Source organism: Lissotriton vulgaris, chromosome 2_1 (genome assembly GCF_964263255.1).
Source record: "Lissotriton vulgaris chromosome 2_1, aLisVul1.2, whole genome shotgun sequence".
Classification (NCBI taxonomy): Eukaryota; Metazoa; Chordata; class Amphibia; order Caudata; family Salamandridae; genus Lissotriton; species Lissotriton vulgaris.
In genome coordinates, this window is record NC_141687.1 from 1,835,334,542 (window position 1) to 1,835,353,048 (window position 18,507).

Consider the following 18,507-nt stretch of genomic DNA (forward strand, 5'->3'; position numbering starts at 1 on the left):
TTATTCTCTATCCATGTCTTTATCCAGGTCTTTGGTATGACATCTGCCTTTTTCTAGTTTAATGTTCTGTTTAAAGCTAGTTGATGGCAAGGTGAGTAACAATATCTCCTTTGTTTCTTTCAGTTGTCCTCATTGGAGACTCAGGAGTGGGCAAAAGTAACCTTCTCTCACGGTTCACACGGAATGAGTTTAACCTAGAGAGCAAAAGCACTATTGGGGTGGAGTTTGCCACACGGAGCATCCAGGTGGATGGAAAGACGATAAAAGCCCAGATCTGGGATACCGCAGGGCAGGAGCGATATCGTGCTATAACATCAGCGTAAGTAAAACTGGAGCTAAACTTGCAGCTACTGCGATCGTACAGTGCACTCACATTAATGTGAGATTTCAATTTCTTGTAGTTGTGCAGAATGGATATTGGAGAATATGGTGCATAATTATAGACCTTTCATGTGTCTTGTTAAGCTGTAAAATGTTTTTCTTAAAAATTACTGATTATGACTTTTTGAGAATCTGCCCTGCTTGGGCCTGGCAACAACACACAGGGGGTGCTTTCAAGAGGCCAAAGGCCTGCAGCACAGTTGGTAACCCTATAATGGGTACTTTTTAGAATGTTTTTAAAAAAAGTTTTAAAGTTGGAAATCTTCAATCACTCTAGACTGTATTTCAGTGCCCATCCCTCTTGACAAAATGGTCGAGGAGCCAGGTCTTCCCTGTCCTTTCATGCACCCCTAGGAGTTATTATAAGACCGTAGTATTCCTTCTTGTTGTAGTTGCAGCCTTGTATGAAAGCCATTATATAGAATGTGATGATATCTAATATTTCTTTGGTTGCCATGGAGCTACCCTCCTGGACAGTTGGACTGCGGGTTGGGTGGAAGACAAATTGCTCTATAATAAGGAGATCTGTTTTATCATTTGAAAAGTCTCCCCTATTTCATTTTGGTGAGAAGCACCACCAGCAGTCACCAGATCAGAGAAGGTGACACATGGTGCCCTGAGGAAGATTTAGTAATTATAATGGTGAGCTCAACCAGTTTGGTTCTATATAGTAAGGATAGGAAGTGCTGCTGCTTTAGTTTAGATGGGTCTTAAAAGTTTTTCCTTTATATTTTCTGATGCTTGGTTTGTGTGGTAAATATCACAATATGTCAAAAATTTGAAACACAACTGCACAGATCAGATGAGTGAGGGGATGTTTGTGGCTCAAATATGGAAGGTGGCACTTAAGTGCCAATTTGCTGAAATGACAAATGATTGGATTAAAATCAGTTTATTGTTCAAAAATCCAACTCTGAATTGTTGAATCTTCTGCATGCACAAAGGAAATAGAAAAGAAACCTGAAGAAGGCATTGCTGTAACTGAAGATCCTTTTAGTGACCTTAATGTGATAAAACATAATTCAGTGTTAGGCGACCATTAGGTGAGCATTAGGTTCCGGGGAGTGGTATGTTTGGAAAGGGGTGGATGCCAATAAAGTTTTGCATGAACTGTGGATGCAAATGCCATTCTTCTGATTTCAAAAATTATTTTGCAGTGAGTAAGGATTGGAGGTGATGCACAAAGAAAGGCCAATTTGTAAGAGTTTTTAAACGCAGAGTTAAAGGGACCGTGGTATCTGTGGAAGGAAAGGATACAATCTGAGAGTGTAGAGTACGCAGGCTGAAAGCAGTAGGGATGCAAGCCACGTACCAGCTTTACCATCTGCATATAGTTACGGTTGGCTTCCAAACTTACCTTTCACTTGTCACGAGACCTTCCCACCGCTATGTTCTAACTAGAATGAGGTTAGGCCTTGTGCACCATTTAGTAGCGTTCCCTACGATGAAACAGCGTCCTGTCTCCCCCATGCCCTTGTAAATGGAATACTAAGCAGAGCACCTTGCACTTTTTACTTTTAAATGATCTTTATCTGTCTTTTAGAATTGCTTACCTTTAACCATTGTTTAAACAATATGATGTTAAAACCACTAATGCTGCTATGATCCTACTTTTCATGCGAAGAGAACCTGAGATTTTTATACTGCAACATTTATTTTAAGTTCAATTAACGCTAGGAAGAGTATGTTGTTCTAATGTAATTAGCCAGCCCCCTAAAGTTGGGGGATGGTTAAACTAACTAAGCACTTTGCACTTTCTGAAGCCTATGTGTTTTGGATTTTGTCACCAAAAAAAAAACATGTAATGTTACTATGAGTCTATTGTTTACATTATGAGAACTGACAGGTGTCATTCATACTCTTATTTCTGCTGAGTAGTGTATGATGTTTTAATGAAATTAGTTTATTGATGTTGATTCTTTTACTGATTGTCTTTCATGTATTTTGATTATGTATTGTACTTTTATGGTTGATTTTCTCCAACCGAATAAAGCTTATTGAATTGAGTGTAGAGTAAGAGGGAGATTCAAGGGAGGAAGTTGAGGCCTAACACTACGTTTTGGATCAACAAAGAGTCAGTAGACCATATGCTTAAAGTCGATTTAGGTTCTATGTTTGCAATAGTTCCTGAAGATCTGTGGTAGAGAACTTGCGAAGGGGGAAAATTCGAACCCATTAATATGAATGCTACAGGGTTTCAAGGTAGTGCCAAAGAGGGGTTAGGGTTTATATGCACTGACATTTTTAGAGACCTAGGTAAAGTCTATAGGGCCATAACAGTGCCTCCAATATTTGGTTAGGTACACTTATACGACTTACCCATCATTAGAAATCCAATAGCTAAGGATCTTGCAATGGTGGTTGAATTCACTCCTGTCGAAGGATTTGTGGGGTGATCCTTAATCGTATTTGAAGGAAAGTTGGGAGAATTGAAGGATTATGTTCAAAAGATTGTGTTTTATGGAGGGGCCCAGTTGGCGACACACAGAGCAAGGACTAAACCATTGCTTTTTAGACAAGAAGTGAAAGATGTGTTGCAGGAAATGGTGTGAGAAGGATAGAGCATGTTGAGCCATCTCTATAGATTTCACCAGCGATCATCACAAAGAAACTAATGGCAGGTTTAGATTTGATGTTGACCTTCCGACATTAAATCAAAATATTATAGTTGATAGTTTCCCTTTGCTTAATATAGAGGATATGATATTGATGTTACCTTTGCTTAATATAGAGGATCTGATATTGATGTTAAAGGACCCAAAATATTTTCCAAATTAAAACTTGAGTGCGTTTGATCAAATGAAACGCACCTCGAGTCAATCACTTAATGCAATCCTCACATCAAAAGTTGTGTTTGAGTTTTATTGCCTCCCATTTGGCCTGGTCTGTGCCACTAGCATATTCCAATGCATGATGGGAGGCATCGTCAAGGATTTGGGTTGGCTTGGGCTCTTTCAAGATGATATTCTGGTCTTTGAAAAGATAGTCAAAGAACACAATCTGACATTAAAACCAGTATTTAATACATTAGGGTAAGTCTATATTGATGCACAGAAAGGAAAATTATCATTTTCTTCAGAAAGAAGAGTATATGGGTTATACTGTCTGTGCTGAGGGTGTGAGGGCAAAAATATTACTTGGTGAAAGCAATAGAGGATACACCTGAAGCACAGAATAATGTTGAACTTAAGTTGTTTATAGAATTCGTAGAATACTGTGAAACATTTGTGAACGGATTTGCGGACAGAACTACGATGGGTATTATTAAAGAAGTGTAAATCATTTGTCTCGAAGCATGAACAAGAATGACGGCTTGAAATCATTACGAAAGATATTGTTAATTCTGAAAGTTTGACAGTGTGTGTCCTTAAGAAGAGAACAAGTATCAATGTAAAAGTGTGTGTTGTAGAAATAGGGCCAGTGCTCGCCCAGGCATAAGGAGGAGTGGAAAGGACAGTAGCCTTGGCTTTTTGGTAGTTGGTGTCCGAAAGCAATTATTCTCTCATCAAGAAAGTAGATCTGGCAGTTGCATGGGCAATGGAGTACGTCAGATGAATGTTTGGAGAGTGAGTGTGACACTGCAGACTGTTCATAACCCATTGCTTAGAGTGTTACAACCTAGTGGTACATTAAATGTCTCAGTTAGACTAGCCACATTGGCATCAACGCAATAAAGTTCAATGTATAAATAAATATATATACCAGGTTAGAACAACAATCAAGTAGCTTGCTCATCTCGATTACCATTACGGATTTCCATGGCTGTTGAAAATAGCAATTCTAAAGAAGTGGTTGCAAGTGTAGCAGATGTGGTATTGGTTGCAAGCGGTCTATAACACCTGAGGAATGGATAGCGCAACAAGTTGAAGATCAGGGCCTTGATGAGGTGAGAGGATTGTTAAAGAGAATAGGAGTTAGTTGTGCCTTTCTGTAAGATTTTGAACGCATTAGCCGTTGTAGAGGATAGAGCGCCTATGTGAAGAGGAAAAACTTGTACCACCAGTTTCCTTGCAGGAAAGAGAATGTGATGTTTAGGACAAACATTAACTTTCAAACTTGTTAAAGGAGGTTGTGCATTTCTGTATTGTGTGTAAGGAGGTGAAGAAGACACAGAGTTGTTGTTGGAACCATACACACCATAGAGGAAGGACCCTATTGAGCCTTGCTTGTGGGTGGGCCGTGTTTTTATTAGATTGTTAAATTGCCCGCCATAACATTTTTAATTTGCCGTCATGGTGAATGTAGACACGAAAAGGACAGAGGTTGAATTTGTTATTGCGTTAACCACAGCTGTGAAAAATTCCTCTTGAAGGTTTTTACAATTGGGTGGTTACCAGCCTATTTAGTGACTGATAATGGTACACAATTGACCTCAGAAGTAATTAAAGCTTTCCTGAAGCAAACAGAGTAAAGCTTCAGTTGGTAAAGGGAGTTATTGAATTGGCTCTCTAGATCAAGTTGGACGTGGAAGGATCTGTGTTGGAAGCAGATGGAGGGATGGGTAGAGGAGTATGAGACTGCGTTAGTGAGACCAGCAACAGTTGGTCCTGGTGTCTCGAGGTTCAAACGTTGTTACAGTCCGATTAAACTGTGGTATTATTGGATCAACAGAGTAGAACAGAATAAAGGTTGTCCTGTATCAAAAGAATACTCTATGCTTATGGAGCAAGTGAGGGTAAGTGAGGATCAGGGGTGTAGTGGGGCGATGTTCATGAGTGATGTGGCATGTTTGTAGGGTTTGAGAATTAGAGGGGAGTCCGATGGAGCTGGTCATATGAGTAGTCTAAGCTGTGGTCCAATGTAAGGAGATTTGTGAGACCAGGGGGAGTTAAATCATCACTGAGGACATGGTGAATGTCTGTTGATAATGTTTTACTTGAAGTCATCATGTTAGGTTAAGTTGTACTGCAATTATATCTTTTAGCTTTATAAAATGTATCATTTAGGCTTAGCCATCATAGTTAGCATGATTTATACCGGCCCCAAGTCAACCTGGTGGCTCTGGCTTGGGCACAGAATTTAGTATCTAGAGTTACTAGGCTTTGAGCATCTGTTTTTCGATTAGGCTACCTCTCCGGGAGGATGTGCTGTCGAAACAAAGGGCAGGGTTCTACACCCTAGCCTTCACAATCTCCACTTTCATTCTTGGAGAATGAGAGGTGACAGTTGAACCTGTTCGATCTTCCTCCTGAGGTGGTTGATGTATTCTTAGCAGACAGGTGTCCCTCATCATATTGTATACACCTGGTCCTCACTTGAGATGCACTCTGATTGAACTGTTTCACAGCTTCCTCTTATGGCAACTTACTAGACTGCGTTCCTCATTGCCATTGCCTCGGCATGGGCTTGTGAGTACGCTTTAGACTCCGTTTTAATCCACTATGTACCACCTTCTTCCCAGACAGACTAGTTCTGTGTACTTTGGCATCTTTTCTGCTAAAAGTTGTGACACTGATCCATGTCAGTCAAACCATCACCATGCTGGCATTCTGCGCCCCACCACACCCCTATAGGGAGGAGGAGAACTCCATTGTTTGGATCCCAAGAGAGCATTTTGCTTCTTCATAGACTGTACCAAAGCACAATAGGTGGACGATCAGCTCCTTGTGGGGTTGGCTGGTGCGAGAAAAGGCAAAGTGGTGTTTAAGGGAACCATCTCCCATTGGATCGTGCTCTGCATTAACATCTGCTGTGCATTGGCTTAAAAGCAGCCTTTGGAAGGACTGCAAATCTACTAGGCCACGTTGATACCACTGCACTGCACAGATTCTGTGTACTCATTCTCACCTTAGGCGGAAAGCCGGGGGTTTTAGGCTGCCAATATCAATTTTTAAATTGTGATTTTATTACTTCAGTGTGTTTACTTTTTTCGCTTCTTAATTCATTTAATAGAATTTTTAACTTACTTCACTCCGGTTACACAGCAAAACGCAAACCCTGCTCCCCACTAGGAGGACTCGGCGCTGACGCGCTCGCAGAGAGGGTACCGCCATCTTGGGGGGAGACCTGGTTAGCGCACTAGTCGATCGCTGCCTCCCGCCCTCCGTGATATTTAAATCGCGCTCAGGTGCGCGCGCTTAGATTCTGTGTACTCCTTCTCCCCTGAGGCGGAAAGCCGGGGTTTTAGGCTGCCAATATCCATTTTTAAATTGTGATTTTATTACTTCAGTGTGTTTACTTTTTTCGCTTCTTAATTCATTTAATAGAATTTTTAACTTACTTCCCTCCGGTTACACAGCAAACCGCAAACCCTGCTCCCCACTAGGAGGACTCGGCGCTGACTCGCTCGCAGAGAGGGTACTGCCATCTTGGGGGGGAGACCTGGTTAGCGCACTAGTCGATCGCTGCCTCTCACCCTCCTCCTGCACTATAAAATGAAGACCCCACCCCGGACGGGTGCAGCGGGCGCGCCGGCGGCGTGCCAAAGGCAAGCACGTCTGCGCCTGTCCGCGGTAAGTCCGCGACGGGCGCGGGCCACGCTGGACTACTCCAACCCACACGCATTTATAATGGAAATTACCTGCTTGCGTTGGATGACAATGGTAAATGTTCTGGTTGTCCTCGTATGAAGCAGATATGGGGGCCTTTCTCATGCAATACTTGTAAATAGACCACACCTTGGCCATGTTATGAGTCCATACTAGGTGCAGATACCTCGAGGGTTGGTTCTCTTAAATTTAAGGGTGGCCTGATAAATGCACGTTCCATGGGTTGCCATAGCCAGGACATCAGGGATTTGATCCTTGATTTGGATCTGGACTTTCTCTTTGTGACTGAGACTTGGCTCAACGACACTAGTAACCGTGACCTCGTAACCCCCTTCCTTCCTGCTTCACTATTTTTAGGCAGGATAGACCCAGTGGAAGAGGTGGAGGGGTTGCTGTAATCCTTAGAAGTTCCCTCAAGTGTCATACTTTTAATCTAGGCCCTCTTAAAGGAGCGGAAGGAATTGGCTTTTCGATCATGCTAAATACATCCGCCTCTTTCTCGGGAAGTCTGGTCTATCGCCCCCCCCCAGGTAATGCCACTTCATTTCTAGACTCACTTGGTGATAGTTTAGGCCAGCTTCTTCTACGCTACCTTCACTTTACATTCATGGGGTATTTCAACCTCCAGTTGGAATCTAAAATTGATGCACAAGCGACCAATTTTTATCAGATCCTAGATATCTTTTGTCTGCATCAATCTGTATTGCTATCCACCCCCCCCCCCCCCCCCCTCCTCCCGCCGGGCATACCCTGGATGGTGTTTGTTCTAATTTTCCTTCATTGGAAACACACCCCGATTCCGCAAATTTGGACAGACCATAGTTTGATTCCCTTCAAGGTCTGTGTTTCTGACCCGGTAGAAATTTTGTGGACTAGCCAGCAGCCTACCTCTGATTTGAACTGGAAGAGGGTGGCTGAAGGTATCAAATCTAATCCCCCCTCCCCCCCCAGACAGCCGCAAGCCCCTAGATTATCTGGGGTCGTGCCCCAGGATTCTAAAGACTTTCACTCTTGGATGCGCCAAGTCATTGCAGAACGTGTCCCGTTTAAAGACCGCCCCAGCAAGGGCACTAGGAGAAAGTTTAATGCCCCCTGGTACTCGCAGGTGTTAGCAGAAAGTCATTTACTATGTAGAAAGAGTGAAAGGAAATGGAGAAAAACCTATGATCAATCAGCCAAAACTGTTTATGTACAGCAAAGGAAATCCTATCTGGCCAGTATTAAGCTGACCAAAAAGGAATACTACATCAATGCTATTGAAGAGGTAGAGCAGAAGCAAAGAACGGTCTTCTTTATAGTGAAGTCCTTCACACATCCAAAAGCTCTAGAGCCGCAAATTCCACCATCGGTAGTCTTCTGCAACCAGATTGCCGACTATTTTGAGGAGAAAATTGAGCGTATACAGAGATTTTCCAGTCCTTCCTCCTCCCTCTGATAATAGCCATCTAAGGTCGGGGGAAAACAAGCTACACACCCTGAGTGCCTTTCAATCTGCCTCTCTTATGCAAACCCGTGAAGTCATCTTGGCTGTAAATCAGGAGCTCCCTCTGATTCATGCCCTCCCCAAATACTTCATCAGATAATTGATGTAGTCAATCCTACTATCAATGCGATAGTTAATGCCTCGCTCAGCTCTGGAGTGGTCCCTCTTGATTGGAAAAAAGCAATTGTGAAGCCTCTAATGAAGAAATCCAACAAATCTACCACGGATCTATCCAATCTTAGACCAATATCCCTCCTTCCTGTCTTGGGTAAAATAACAGAGCAGATAGTATACCAAGAATTGAACATTTTTGTTGATACTCATAATATTTTACATCCTCAACAGTCAGGTTTTCGACCTAAACATTCAACTGAAACTGCCCTCATCAAGCTCACTGATTCTATTAAATTCTTGCAGGATGAGGGCAAAAACGCTGTCTTGATTTTGTTGGACCTCACGGCAGCGTTCAACACCATCTCGCACGCAATCCTGTTTGACAGGCTGTGAAGCATAGGCATAACAGAAGTTGCCTTGGCATGGATAATATCCTTTTTGACTGACAGATCCCAAACAGTCTCCTTGGGCCCTTTTTTATCCAACGAAATAAAAGTTCCATCTGGGGTCCCGCAGGGCTCCATCTTAAGCCCTTTATTATTTAACATTTACATGGTCCCCCCTTATTGCACTAAAAGTCACACGGGATACTTGTCACATCATATGCTGATGACACTCAGTTAGTGGTCTCTATGGATAAAAATTCCATCAATATGGAACAAAACTTTAAGAGCTGTCTGACGGAGGTTTTCCAATGGATGAACACCAACCATTTAAAATGTAATGCCAGTAAAACAGAGATTTTACCTCTGGGAAAAGAGGTCCATTTCCGTCCTAAGGATTGGTGGCCTGAAGACTCACCTGCTCCGCCCCAGTCAGTGGAAACCACAAGAAATGTAGGGGTTCTATTTGACTCCGCTCTCTCCTTCGACCAGCACGTAAGGAACACAGCAGGAAGCTGCTTTAGTATCATTAAATCTCTAAAGAAGTTTTTCGAGTTTCTGCCCACTGATTCCAGAAAGACGGTGGCAGTGGCCTTGATACCATCGCGTTTGGATTATTGCAACGGCTTGATGGCTGGGGTGAAAAAATCCACGCTAAAAAAACTTCAGAGTGTCCAATACGCAGCAGCGAGGTTGGTACTTAAATTACCCAGAAGATCCTCTGCTACCACTGCGCTTCAGATCTTACACTGGCTGCCGCTACATAAGAGAATCCTATTTAAGATCTTGTTGACCTCTTTCAGAGCTTTAAATAAGACCGGTCCAAAGTATCTTGCGAGACGTTTTGCTCGCTATAACCCTTTAAGATGCCTGAGGTCGGCAGGTGGCAACCTAATTAACATCCCTAGATTTATTTATAAAACCAAGGGAGGTAAGACCCTTACCATACTGGCCTCTAAGGCATGGAATGCCATGCCTAAAGACCTTAGACTTCTGGTTCAGGAGAATGCCTTTAGGAAACAATTAAAAACTTGGATCTACAGTTTGTCGGACAGTTTTGTAATGGCTGCCATCTAGGTTTTAATATTGTATTGTACACTATATCAGCGCCAGGATGCTCCTTTCCCAGCGACAGTTAGCGCTCTATAAATACCATATACAAATACACTAGCACACTAAATCCTGTCCTAGACTCATGCCAGGCAGCTAATTTGGCATTCTTCCATATGTTCACAAAGCGCTATTGTCTGGACAGCCAGATCCACCAGGAGGAGCATTTAGCCTGCTCAGTCCTGCAAGACTCCCCTCCAATATGTACTGCTTTGGTATCTTTTCAAAAGAATAGAAATCTGCCGCTAGAAGTCTCTATCAGAAGAAAAAGTTACTTACCTTGGGTAATTTGGTTTCTGGTAAAAACTGTCTAGCTGCAGATTCCTCACTGACCCACTTGTCCTCCCATTGTGTGATTGAACTCTATCCATTAAAAAGATCCTAAGTCTAGGAATCGGCACACTGCTCATGAGCAACTCACTCTTGAGGCTTTGCGTCGGAATGCGCGGACATCTGCTAAATCAACTGACATAAGCGTGCAGGTGTGGCTCCTACTTTGGCCCCGGAAGTCCTTCCCGGGCGGGTTGATGTTGGTTTGGAGCCGCATGGTCTTACCTGACAATGCACTGAGGTACTGCTGAAAGGTTTCTTAAACAAGTCTATCGCCCGGAGAATACTCAAAAGTGAGGAAGCTAGATGGTCTCTACCAGAAAAAGTGGTTCCGAAGGTAAGTAACTTATTTGGCTGGTGTTTTTTAGCTATTCACACATTTGTATATATTAACCAAATTGTGGGATGGGTAAGGTTAGAGTGGACATCTATAGTAAGAGGACGAAGTGTACTTTCTACAAAAACTCTTATTTTCCTTGCAGGTACTATCGTGGAGCTGTTGGAGCACTGCTTGTATACGATATCGCCAAGCACCTCACTTATGAAAATGTAGCACGGTGGTTGAAGGAACTTCGGGACCATGCAGACAGCAACATCGTTATTATGCTGGTGGGCAACAAAAGTGACCTGCGTCACTTGCGAGCAGTGCCTACTGATGAGGCCAGGGCTTTTGCAGGTGGGTAAAAGTGTTCCTAGGAAAAAAAGTGAAAATTAATTAACTTTGATGCTGCTCTGAAAATAGTAAATGCGTGCCTTTCTGTAGCATACATCAGATTGAGATCATAAGGGAATGATAGATTGACTACAGAGGCAAGACTCCTACCCAACCCCTACTGTACTTAAATTGTCTACATATATTCACCCACTCCTTTTTAGGTCTCGGCCTATTCCCATTCCGCAGGAATGGAATAGGACGAGTCCATAGCAGTGAAACCAAGAGTTAAACTAAGCTCTCCCAAAGAGGATTTTCACGAGTGCATGTGCTCTCGTGCACGAGCTTGCCCGAGCCTTCCTCCTGCCAGCAGCATTTCTCCGCCCCTTACCATTTGCCCCTGTGCTTCCCTGCCCACTTCTTCACACTTCACGGCCGCCAGGCAGTGCCTCGCATTCTCCGAGAGCTTCAAAGCTCCCCTGGGCTTCTTCCTAGATCAGGATTATGCATGCCGCTCCCCCTTGTTAATTCCTTTTCGTTTTGCCTTTCTCTTTCGCAGACTCCCTTGGCCTACCTCCTCTGTCTCTCTCTGCCTGTGCTCTCCTTTTCTCTCCATCTCTCAATCCCTCCCATTTTCTATCTCTGCCTGTCTCTCTCTGTTTCCTCCCACTCTCTGTCCCCATCCCTGCCGCCCCTCTCTCTCTCCCTGAGTGTCCTCCCTTCGCCTCGATCATTGTTGTTTCTTTTGCATCCATTCTGTAAATCCCTCATTGATTTCCCGCTACCTCCACTTGTTTAATAAAGCGTCCATAAAAGTGGCTCATTCCGTGCTTTTGTTGTCTTGCAGCACATGTAAATTGACAACTTATCACCAGGAGAAATGACGTGATTTTCCCAGAATCACAAGATGTTGCGGAGCAGAGACTCGAGTCGGGATCTCCCACTCTCGCGTCAGCAGCGCCAAAGCCTCTCCACTAATACTTGTTTTATTTATAATGTTTGCTTGCTCTTCGCCATATGCGCGGTTATAAAAGGGCAAGTAGGTGCCTTTGCAGGAAAAAAACGTGAATCTGAGTAGTGCTGCTGAAGTAGACCTAAAAAAACAACGCTCTTTTGACAAGATTGCAGGGCTAGCTAGTGGTGTGATGTCACCAGCACAGCTCACTTTAAACAGCTGAGCTGCATATCAGAAGCATGCTAGTAGAAACGTTGCATTTCGAACAAAAAGGGTAAGTAGAAAATCATAATGTGGGCAAAGCAAACAAATGTCATGTACATTAAGGTGCTTACATATATTGCTGCCCGCAGTTCCGATCATGCTCTGTATGGTGCTTCTACATATTCATACATAGGCGGTGCTATGAAAGGGCAGGGAGGCCCCTTTGCAGAAAAAAACGTGACTCCAAGTCGGGAGGTTTATCATATTCCAAAAAGGTTTCTGAAGTAGACATAATAGAAGGATGCCCTTTTGGCAAGATCACAGCCAGCCAGTGGTATGACATCACCAGCGCAGCTCACTTGAAACAGCTATGTTGTTTGTCAGAAACGTTGCACTTTCAACAAGAAGGGTAACTAGGAAAACCTATGTGCACAAAGCAAAAAATGATCTTGTGCACATTAAGATGCTTACAAACATTGCTTTGAAGAAATAATGAACTGCAGTAATTTTGACTATGGGAAAAAACAAAAATTGCCATTCATGTATCTATTAACCTCCTACTACTTTGTAAGAGTATATAGTCAATCAGTGTTGCTTAACATTTATCATTCCAAAATGGCCACTCACACCCGGTTTTCTGAGGCAGCCCTTCTCTAGGTTAGTCCTTCTATTGTTTGCTTGTGCACTCTGGGGACTGCTGTCACTTTGACAGCAGTGTGAGGCGCATTTTTCACCTCTAACAGTCTGGTTTAATCATACATAAGCGCCTTTTGGGGTCCAGACAAACCTATTTTTATCTTTGCCGAGGTCTGTCTGTATGGGAGTAACTCAATTTTCAATGACAGCCCCGTGATTACGGGAAGGAATCACACCAACTCCCGCTTGTTAACACCTTGGCTGCTTTGAGTTTTCCCCTCCTATGCGGACTTTGATGTTTCCCCATTGTTCATGACGAGCTCCGCTCGTCATAAGCACATCTCCACTGTGCTTCATGACGAGCTGAGCTCGTCATGAGCATGGAAGGGGTTAAAGAAGCGTGAGCGGTTATTCTGCACAAGAGGGTCTATTTCGAACATAAGACGAACTCGTCCTGCATTAAGGCACTGAACTAGGCGGGCATCCAGCTGGAATCGTTTGAAAAAGCATGCGTCTGGCGTGGGGTCTGTGAGCTGAAAGGTCCGAGTGCTGAATTATGTTGACGTCGGAACACACAGGGTTCCTGAGGGTTCAAGAACTACCATTGTCCCCTTCAGACACAGCAAGGTCCCCCCCGTTAGGCAAGGCTGAAAGCAGGCTCACAGGCAGCATCTGAATGAAGAGAGGCTTAATCCCAGAAGAAAACCAGCACAAATACGTGCCTCACCCTCACCCTCACACCCACTCACCCTCACACACCCTCACCCTTCCTCACCCCCACAACCCCTCACAACAACCTTCACCCCCACACCCCCTCACCCTCACACCCCCTCACCCCCTCACCCTCACACACCCCCTCACACACCCCCTCACCCTCACCCACACCCTCTCACCCCACAACCCTCACAACCACTCACCCTCACAACCCCTCACCCTCACAACCCCTCACCCTCACAACCCCTCACCCTCACAACCCCTCACCCTCACAACCCCTCACCCTCACACCCCCTCACCCTCACACCCCCTCACCCCCTCACCCCCACACACCCTCACACCCCCTCACACCCCCACACCCCCTCACCCCCACACACGCTCACCCTCACACCTGCTCACACCCCCTCACCCTCACACCCCCCCTCACCCTCACACCCCCTCACCCTCACCCCCTCACTTACCCTCACCCCCTCACTTACCCTCACCCTCACCCACCCTCACTTACCCTCACACACCCTCACCCACCCTCACCCTCACACACCCTCACCCTCACACACCCTCACCCTCACACACCCTCACCCACCCTCACCCTCACACACCCTCACCCTCACACACCCTCACCCTCACACACCCTCACCCTCACACACCCTCACCCTCACACACCCTCACCCTCACACACCCTCACCCTCACACACCCTCACCCTCACACACCCTCACCCTCACACACTCACCCTCTCACCCCCACACCCCCTCGCCCCCACACCTCACCCTCACACCCCCCTCATCCCCACACCCCCTCATCCCCACACCCCCTCACCCTCTCACACCCCTCACCCTCTCACACCCCTCACCCTCACACTCCTTCACACCCCCTCACCCACCCACCCCCACTCACTCACCCACCCTCACTCACCCACCCTCACTCACCCACCCTCACTCACCCTCACTCACCCTCACTCACCCTCACTCACCCTCACTCACCCTCACTCACCCTCACTCACCCTCACTCACCCTCACCCACCCTCACCCACCCTCACCCACCCTCACCCACCCTCACCCACCCTCACCCTCACATCCCCTCACCCACCCACCCTCACCAGCATAGCATAACAAAACATAGCATAGCATAACAAAACCAAGCATAGGATAGCAAAACATAGCATAGCATAACCAAACAAAGCATAGCATAACAAAACATAGCATAACATGACAAAGAACAGCAAAACAAAACATAGCATAGTATAACAAAACATAGCAAGCATAAAAAACACAACAAAACATAGCAGAACAAAACAGCATAAGATAACAAAACAGCATAACATAACAAAACAAAGCATAGCAAAACATAGCATAACCAAACATAGCAAAACAAAACATAGCAAAGCATAGCATAACAAAACATAGCATAACATAACAAAACATATAATAGCATAGCAAAACTTAGCATACCAAACAAAACATAGCATAGCATAGCAAAACCCAGCATAGCATAACAAATCAAAGCATAGGATAGCAAAACAAAGCATAGCAAAACGAAACCTAGGATAGCAAAACAAAACATAGCATAGCATACAGCATCACTCAGCACCACCACAGCATCACTCAGGGGCACCACAACATCACTATGCGCTACCACAGCATCAATCTGTGCAACCATTCAACAACAACTGGTTCAAATATGTTCTCTCGCTGTTTCAAGCGTTATTACAAATATAACAAAAAGATGTTAATATTTCACTTCTGTTCTTGGATTTTCGTCACAATAAAATACACTTAGCATAATCTTCACAAAAGTTATTTACTAAAGTTTAAGCTATTGCCATTATAAATTACTATGACTTTTATTTAAGTATTATTTATTTAAAAAAATTAAGCCATTGTTATTTGTAATATCAATACATGCAAGTCACGTACATACAACACATATTGCATTACAAATGCTATAGGTGTCACATTTGCGAAAGTTAAAACTATTGGCTTTGTAAATGACAAAGCTATAATGTCACTATTTTCAAAAACAAAACACCAATAGCTCAAACTTTCCTAATGCGAGACCTATTGCATTGCAAATGCTTGTTCAACCAGTCTGCCACCTTCTCTCCCTCATCCTTCACTAATGCAGTCAGAAATGCTAATAGAACTCAGAACAATTTGTTTATCCCTGATCTAATTAGTAGCATTCCGTATGCCGTCATTAGGAGTATCTATACAGGTCTTCCAAAGCGTCTTACCTGTTTTCGTCCTGTTTTTAATAAATGTAATTGTAAATGTAAATGTGGGTGTACTTGTAAAGCGCACTGTGACTCCAAGGAGTATCCTGGCGCTGAAGACCGCTGGGGAACCTGTCCTGGTTTTCCCTGTGAGATGGTCCCTTTCTGGGTATCTCCAAGGTGAGACCAGGCATCCCCGGCGTCTGTGGGTGGCCGTTGTAGAGATGAGGCAAGCTTAATGCCCAGAGTTGCCGAGTGTGTTTCCTAGTTAGAGTAGGCACCGAGGCGAGAATTATCGAGTCCGTTTGACCCTGGTCCGCGACCCTGCCGTGTCGGGAATTGAACCCTGGTCCCGGGCCGTTCTCTGCTTACGGGTCTGCCGCCTCTAACCAGTGAGCCACACCACTCCACTTAATATGATACTCTGCACCTCACACTTTCATCCTGTTCATGGAGCCTCCAATTCAGCTCGACGGTGTACCCATCGACCTTTCAGTTGCTGTTGGTGTCCGATGACCGCAGCGCAATCCTTCTAATAGATCCCTTTTTGCCCTTTCAGTCAAGGCACTGAGGAGTGTCAAAGATTATTACATGTATGGCAAGGTTTGGCTTGTCCTGTCATACGTACTGGTCATAAACACACACTACCATCAGGATTTTTGTAGGACTGGAAAATACTCAAAGATGTGTCTGCCGTAAGTTAAAGATCTATATTAAATTACATATCCTTTTGCCCTCACAGAAAAGAATGGTCTGTCTTTCATAGAGACATCTGCGCTGGATTCCACTAATGTAGAAGCTGCTTTCCAGACGATCCTCACAGGTGAGACACAGAAAAAAGTTGAATTTTGTGAGATGCTTGGGGCGTTTTGGAAGGCCAGCTTGGATATGTAGTTTGCGTGCATTATAACATATGACTCGTAAGCCTAATGTTTCTTTATAATGTGATTAATAACATTGTTTTTACCCAAAAACTCCCCAAGTGGTTTCTTAATGTGAGTGCAGTAAAAAAATGTCAGGGGTGACCATAATGACCATGGGGAAAGGGTCGAGTGACGCGTGCCATGTGGTTGATTTTGCTGAATAACATACATATGATAATGATGAACCGTCCTGTTCGATGGATTTGCCCTCCAAACGTTGTTTTTTGTCTTCATAAAGCATCTTTGACAAACTTCATATAAGTTCACATTAACATGTGTATTTGTAAAGTGCATGTTCACCTTTGAGGAGATCACCTGCATTGAAAGCTATTGAGTTTCAATGAGTGGCTTGGAGTATTGATTGAATAGACCTGGAAATGGGGATGCAGTAGGGCATTTCACAGGTTAGGAACAGGAGGAGAAGAGTTTGTGAGTGCACACTGAGCAACGGTTGGGGGGGGGGTAGAGCGACAATTTCAAGAGAGCTTTTTAATGAGGTTGCAATTCTCAGATCTCTTGAGATCTGAGTGGAAGAGAACTGCGTTTACGTTTTTGGACTTCCAAAGTGTTACTAACTCCAACCAGTTGCGAACAGACTGGACTAACCTCATGGAAGCAATGAGATGGAATTCACTGCCAAGAGAAACCGTTGTGAAAGGTTATTTCTGCTGCTTGAGCTTGGCGATTCTCGATTTACCAGGTGAAACTTTTTATCTGATTTACATTATTTTAACAGCATAAATGTGTTTGGAGCTCATGTGTGGGTGGAGGTACGTATGCTATGCAAGCTCCTGCTATCTAGTGTTGAACTCTGATGTTTTCAACTTGTTTTAGTCATGAGGTATAGTGTCTCCTCCCTTAGTAGGTAATGCACATGGCCAGTGGCTCCATTGTTATATTGTTTTTTCCAGTATTGGGTTTGGACGTGTACCTATCAAGCTCGACGCTTGGCACCTAATAGCACTTACTGTTGGGTTCACTTGACTGCTCACTCCCATGCCATAGAAGAACCTTACCTATAATGTCTAGGGCTCCATCCATGAGCATGCCAGATGCAAATTCTGCCTCTCCCCTAAACCCTATGACACAACTTATCGGATCAGCCTAATTTTCCGTTCAAAGCAGACTCTTCAGTGTCTTCCAAGGAAAAGGAATTTGGCTTTCTTAGTTGCTTCAGAACGACCACTTTCTCCAAAGCATAGGAGACATAAGGACAGGGGCACCAGCCCCCTCACTTCTCAACCGCCTCCTGCCACACCACTGCCATACTTTCCACTTCCTCCAGCTTCCTGTGAGGAGGGCAGCCTGCCTGCCAAAACCTTCCTCCCCTAATAACACTACCTCATACCATGAGGTTATACATAGTGTTGCTACTTTTCATCAAGTAGATTGGCACGTCATGCAGGAAACCTGACTTCCTGATTGAAACATTCCCTTGAAGAGTATAGGCAGCTTGGGCAAGAGCTGGTTACAGAAGGCAAGACCATCCCAAAAGCCACCATTCAATGCACTCTAGATGCAGTCGACACAGCTGCCTGGGGTTGTTAATACCAGTATCCTGGTCACGCATTATGCCTGGCTCAGTGTCTGGCATTAAGTCAGAAGTACAACAGCATCTGCTGAACCTGTTTGAAGGTGCAGACCTCTTGGTACCCCAAGTTGACCAGATGCTTGCAAAGCTCAAGCAAGACACATACACAGCCAAGACGATCAGTGGCCTTATTCCTTTCACTCCTAGAGGGCCCTTTCAAGGCCACAGTGGTGTTTTGTCCTCAGTAGCCCCCTCTAGAATATTTCCGTGTTTTGTGGAGAAGTGTGGCTCACTGGTTAGAAGCGGCAGACCCTGAAGCAGAGGTCAGACCCGGGACCAGGGTTCAATTCCCGACGTGGCAGGGTCTTGGGCTCAATGTCCGCGGACTCGATA

At 44.5% G+C, this 18,507-nt stretch overlaps 1 protein-coding gene across 1 annotated transcript in view; it reads left to right on the forward strand.

Annotated features, from left to right (window-relative positions):
• RAB11A (RAB11A, member RAS oncogene family) overlaps positions 1 to 18,507 on the forward strand; it is a 156,147-nt gene that overhangs the window by 97,429 nt on the left and 40,211 nt on the right. The window contains exons 2-4 of the mRNA XM_086957986.1: positions 124 to 319; positions 10,772 to 10,965; positions 16,403 to 16,483. Of these exons, the coding sequence (XP_086814112.1) occupies positions 124 to 319; positions 10,772 to 10,965; positions 16,403 to 16,483 (471 nt within the window). The remainder of the gene's footprint in view (positions 1 to 123; positions 320 to 10,771; positions 10,966 to 16,402; positions 16,484 to 18,507) is intronic.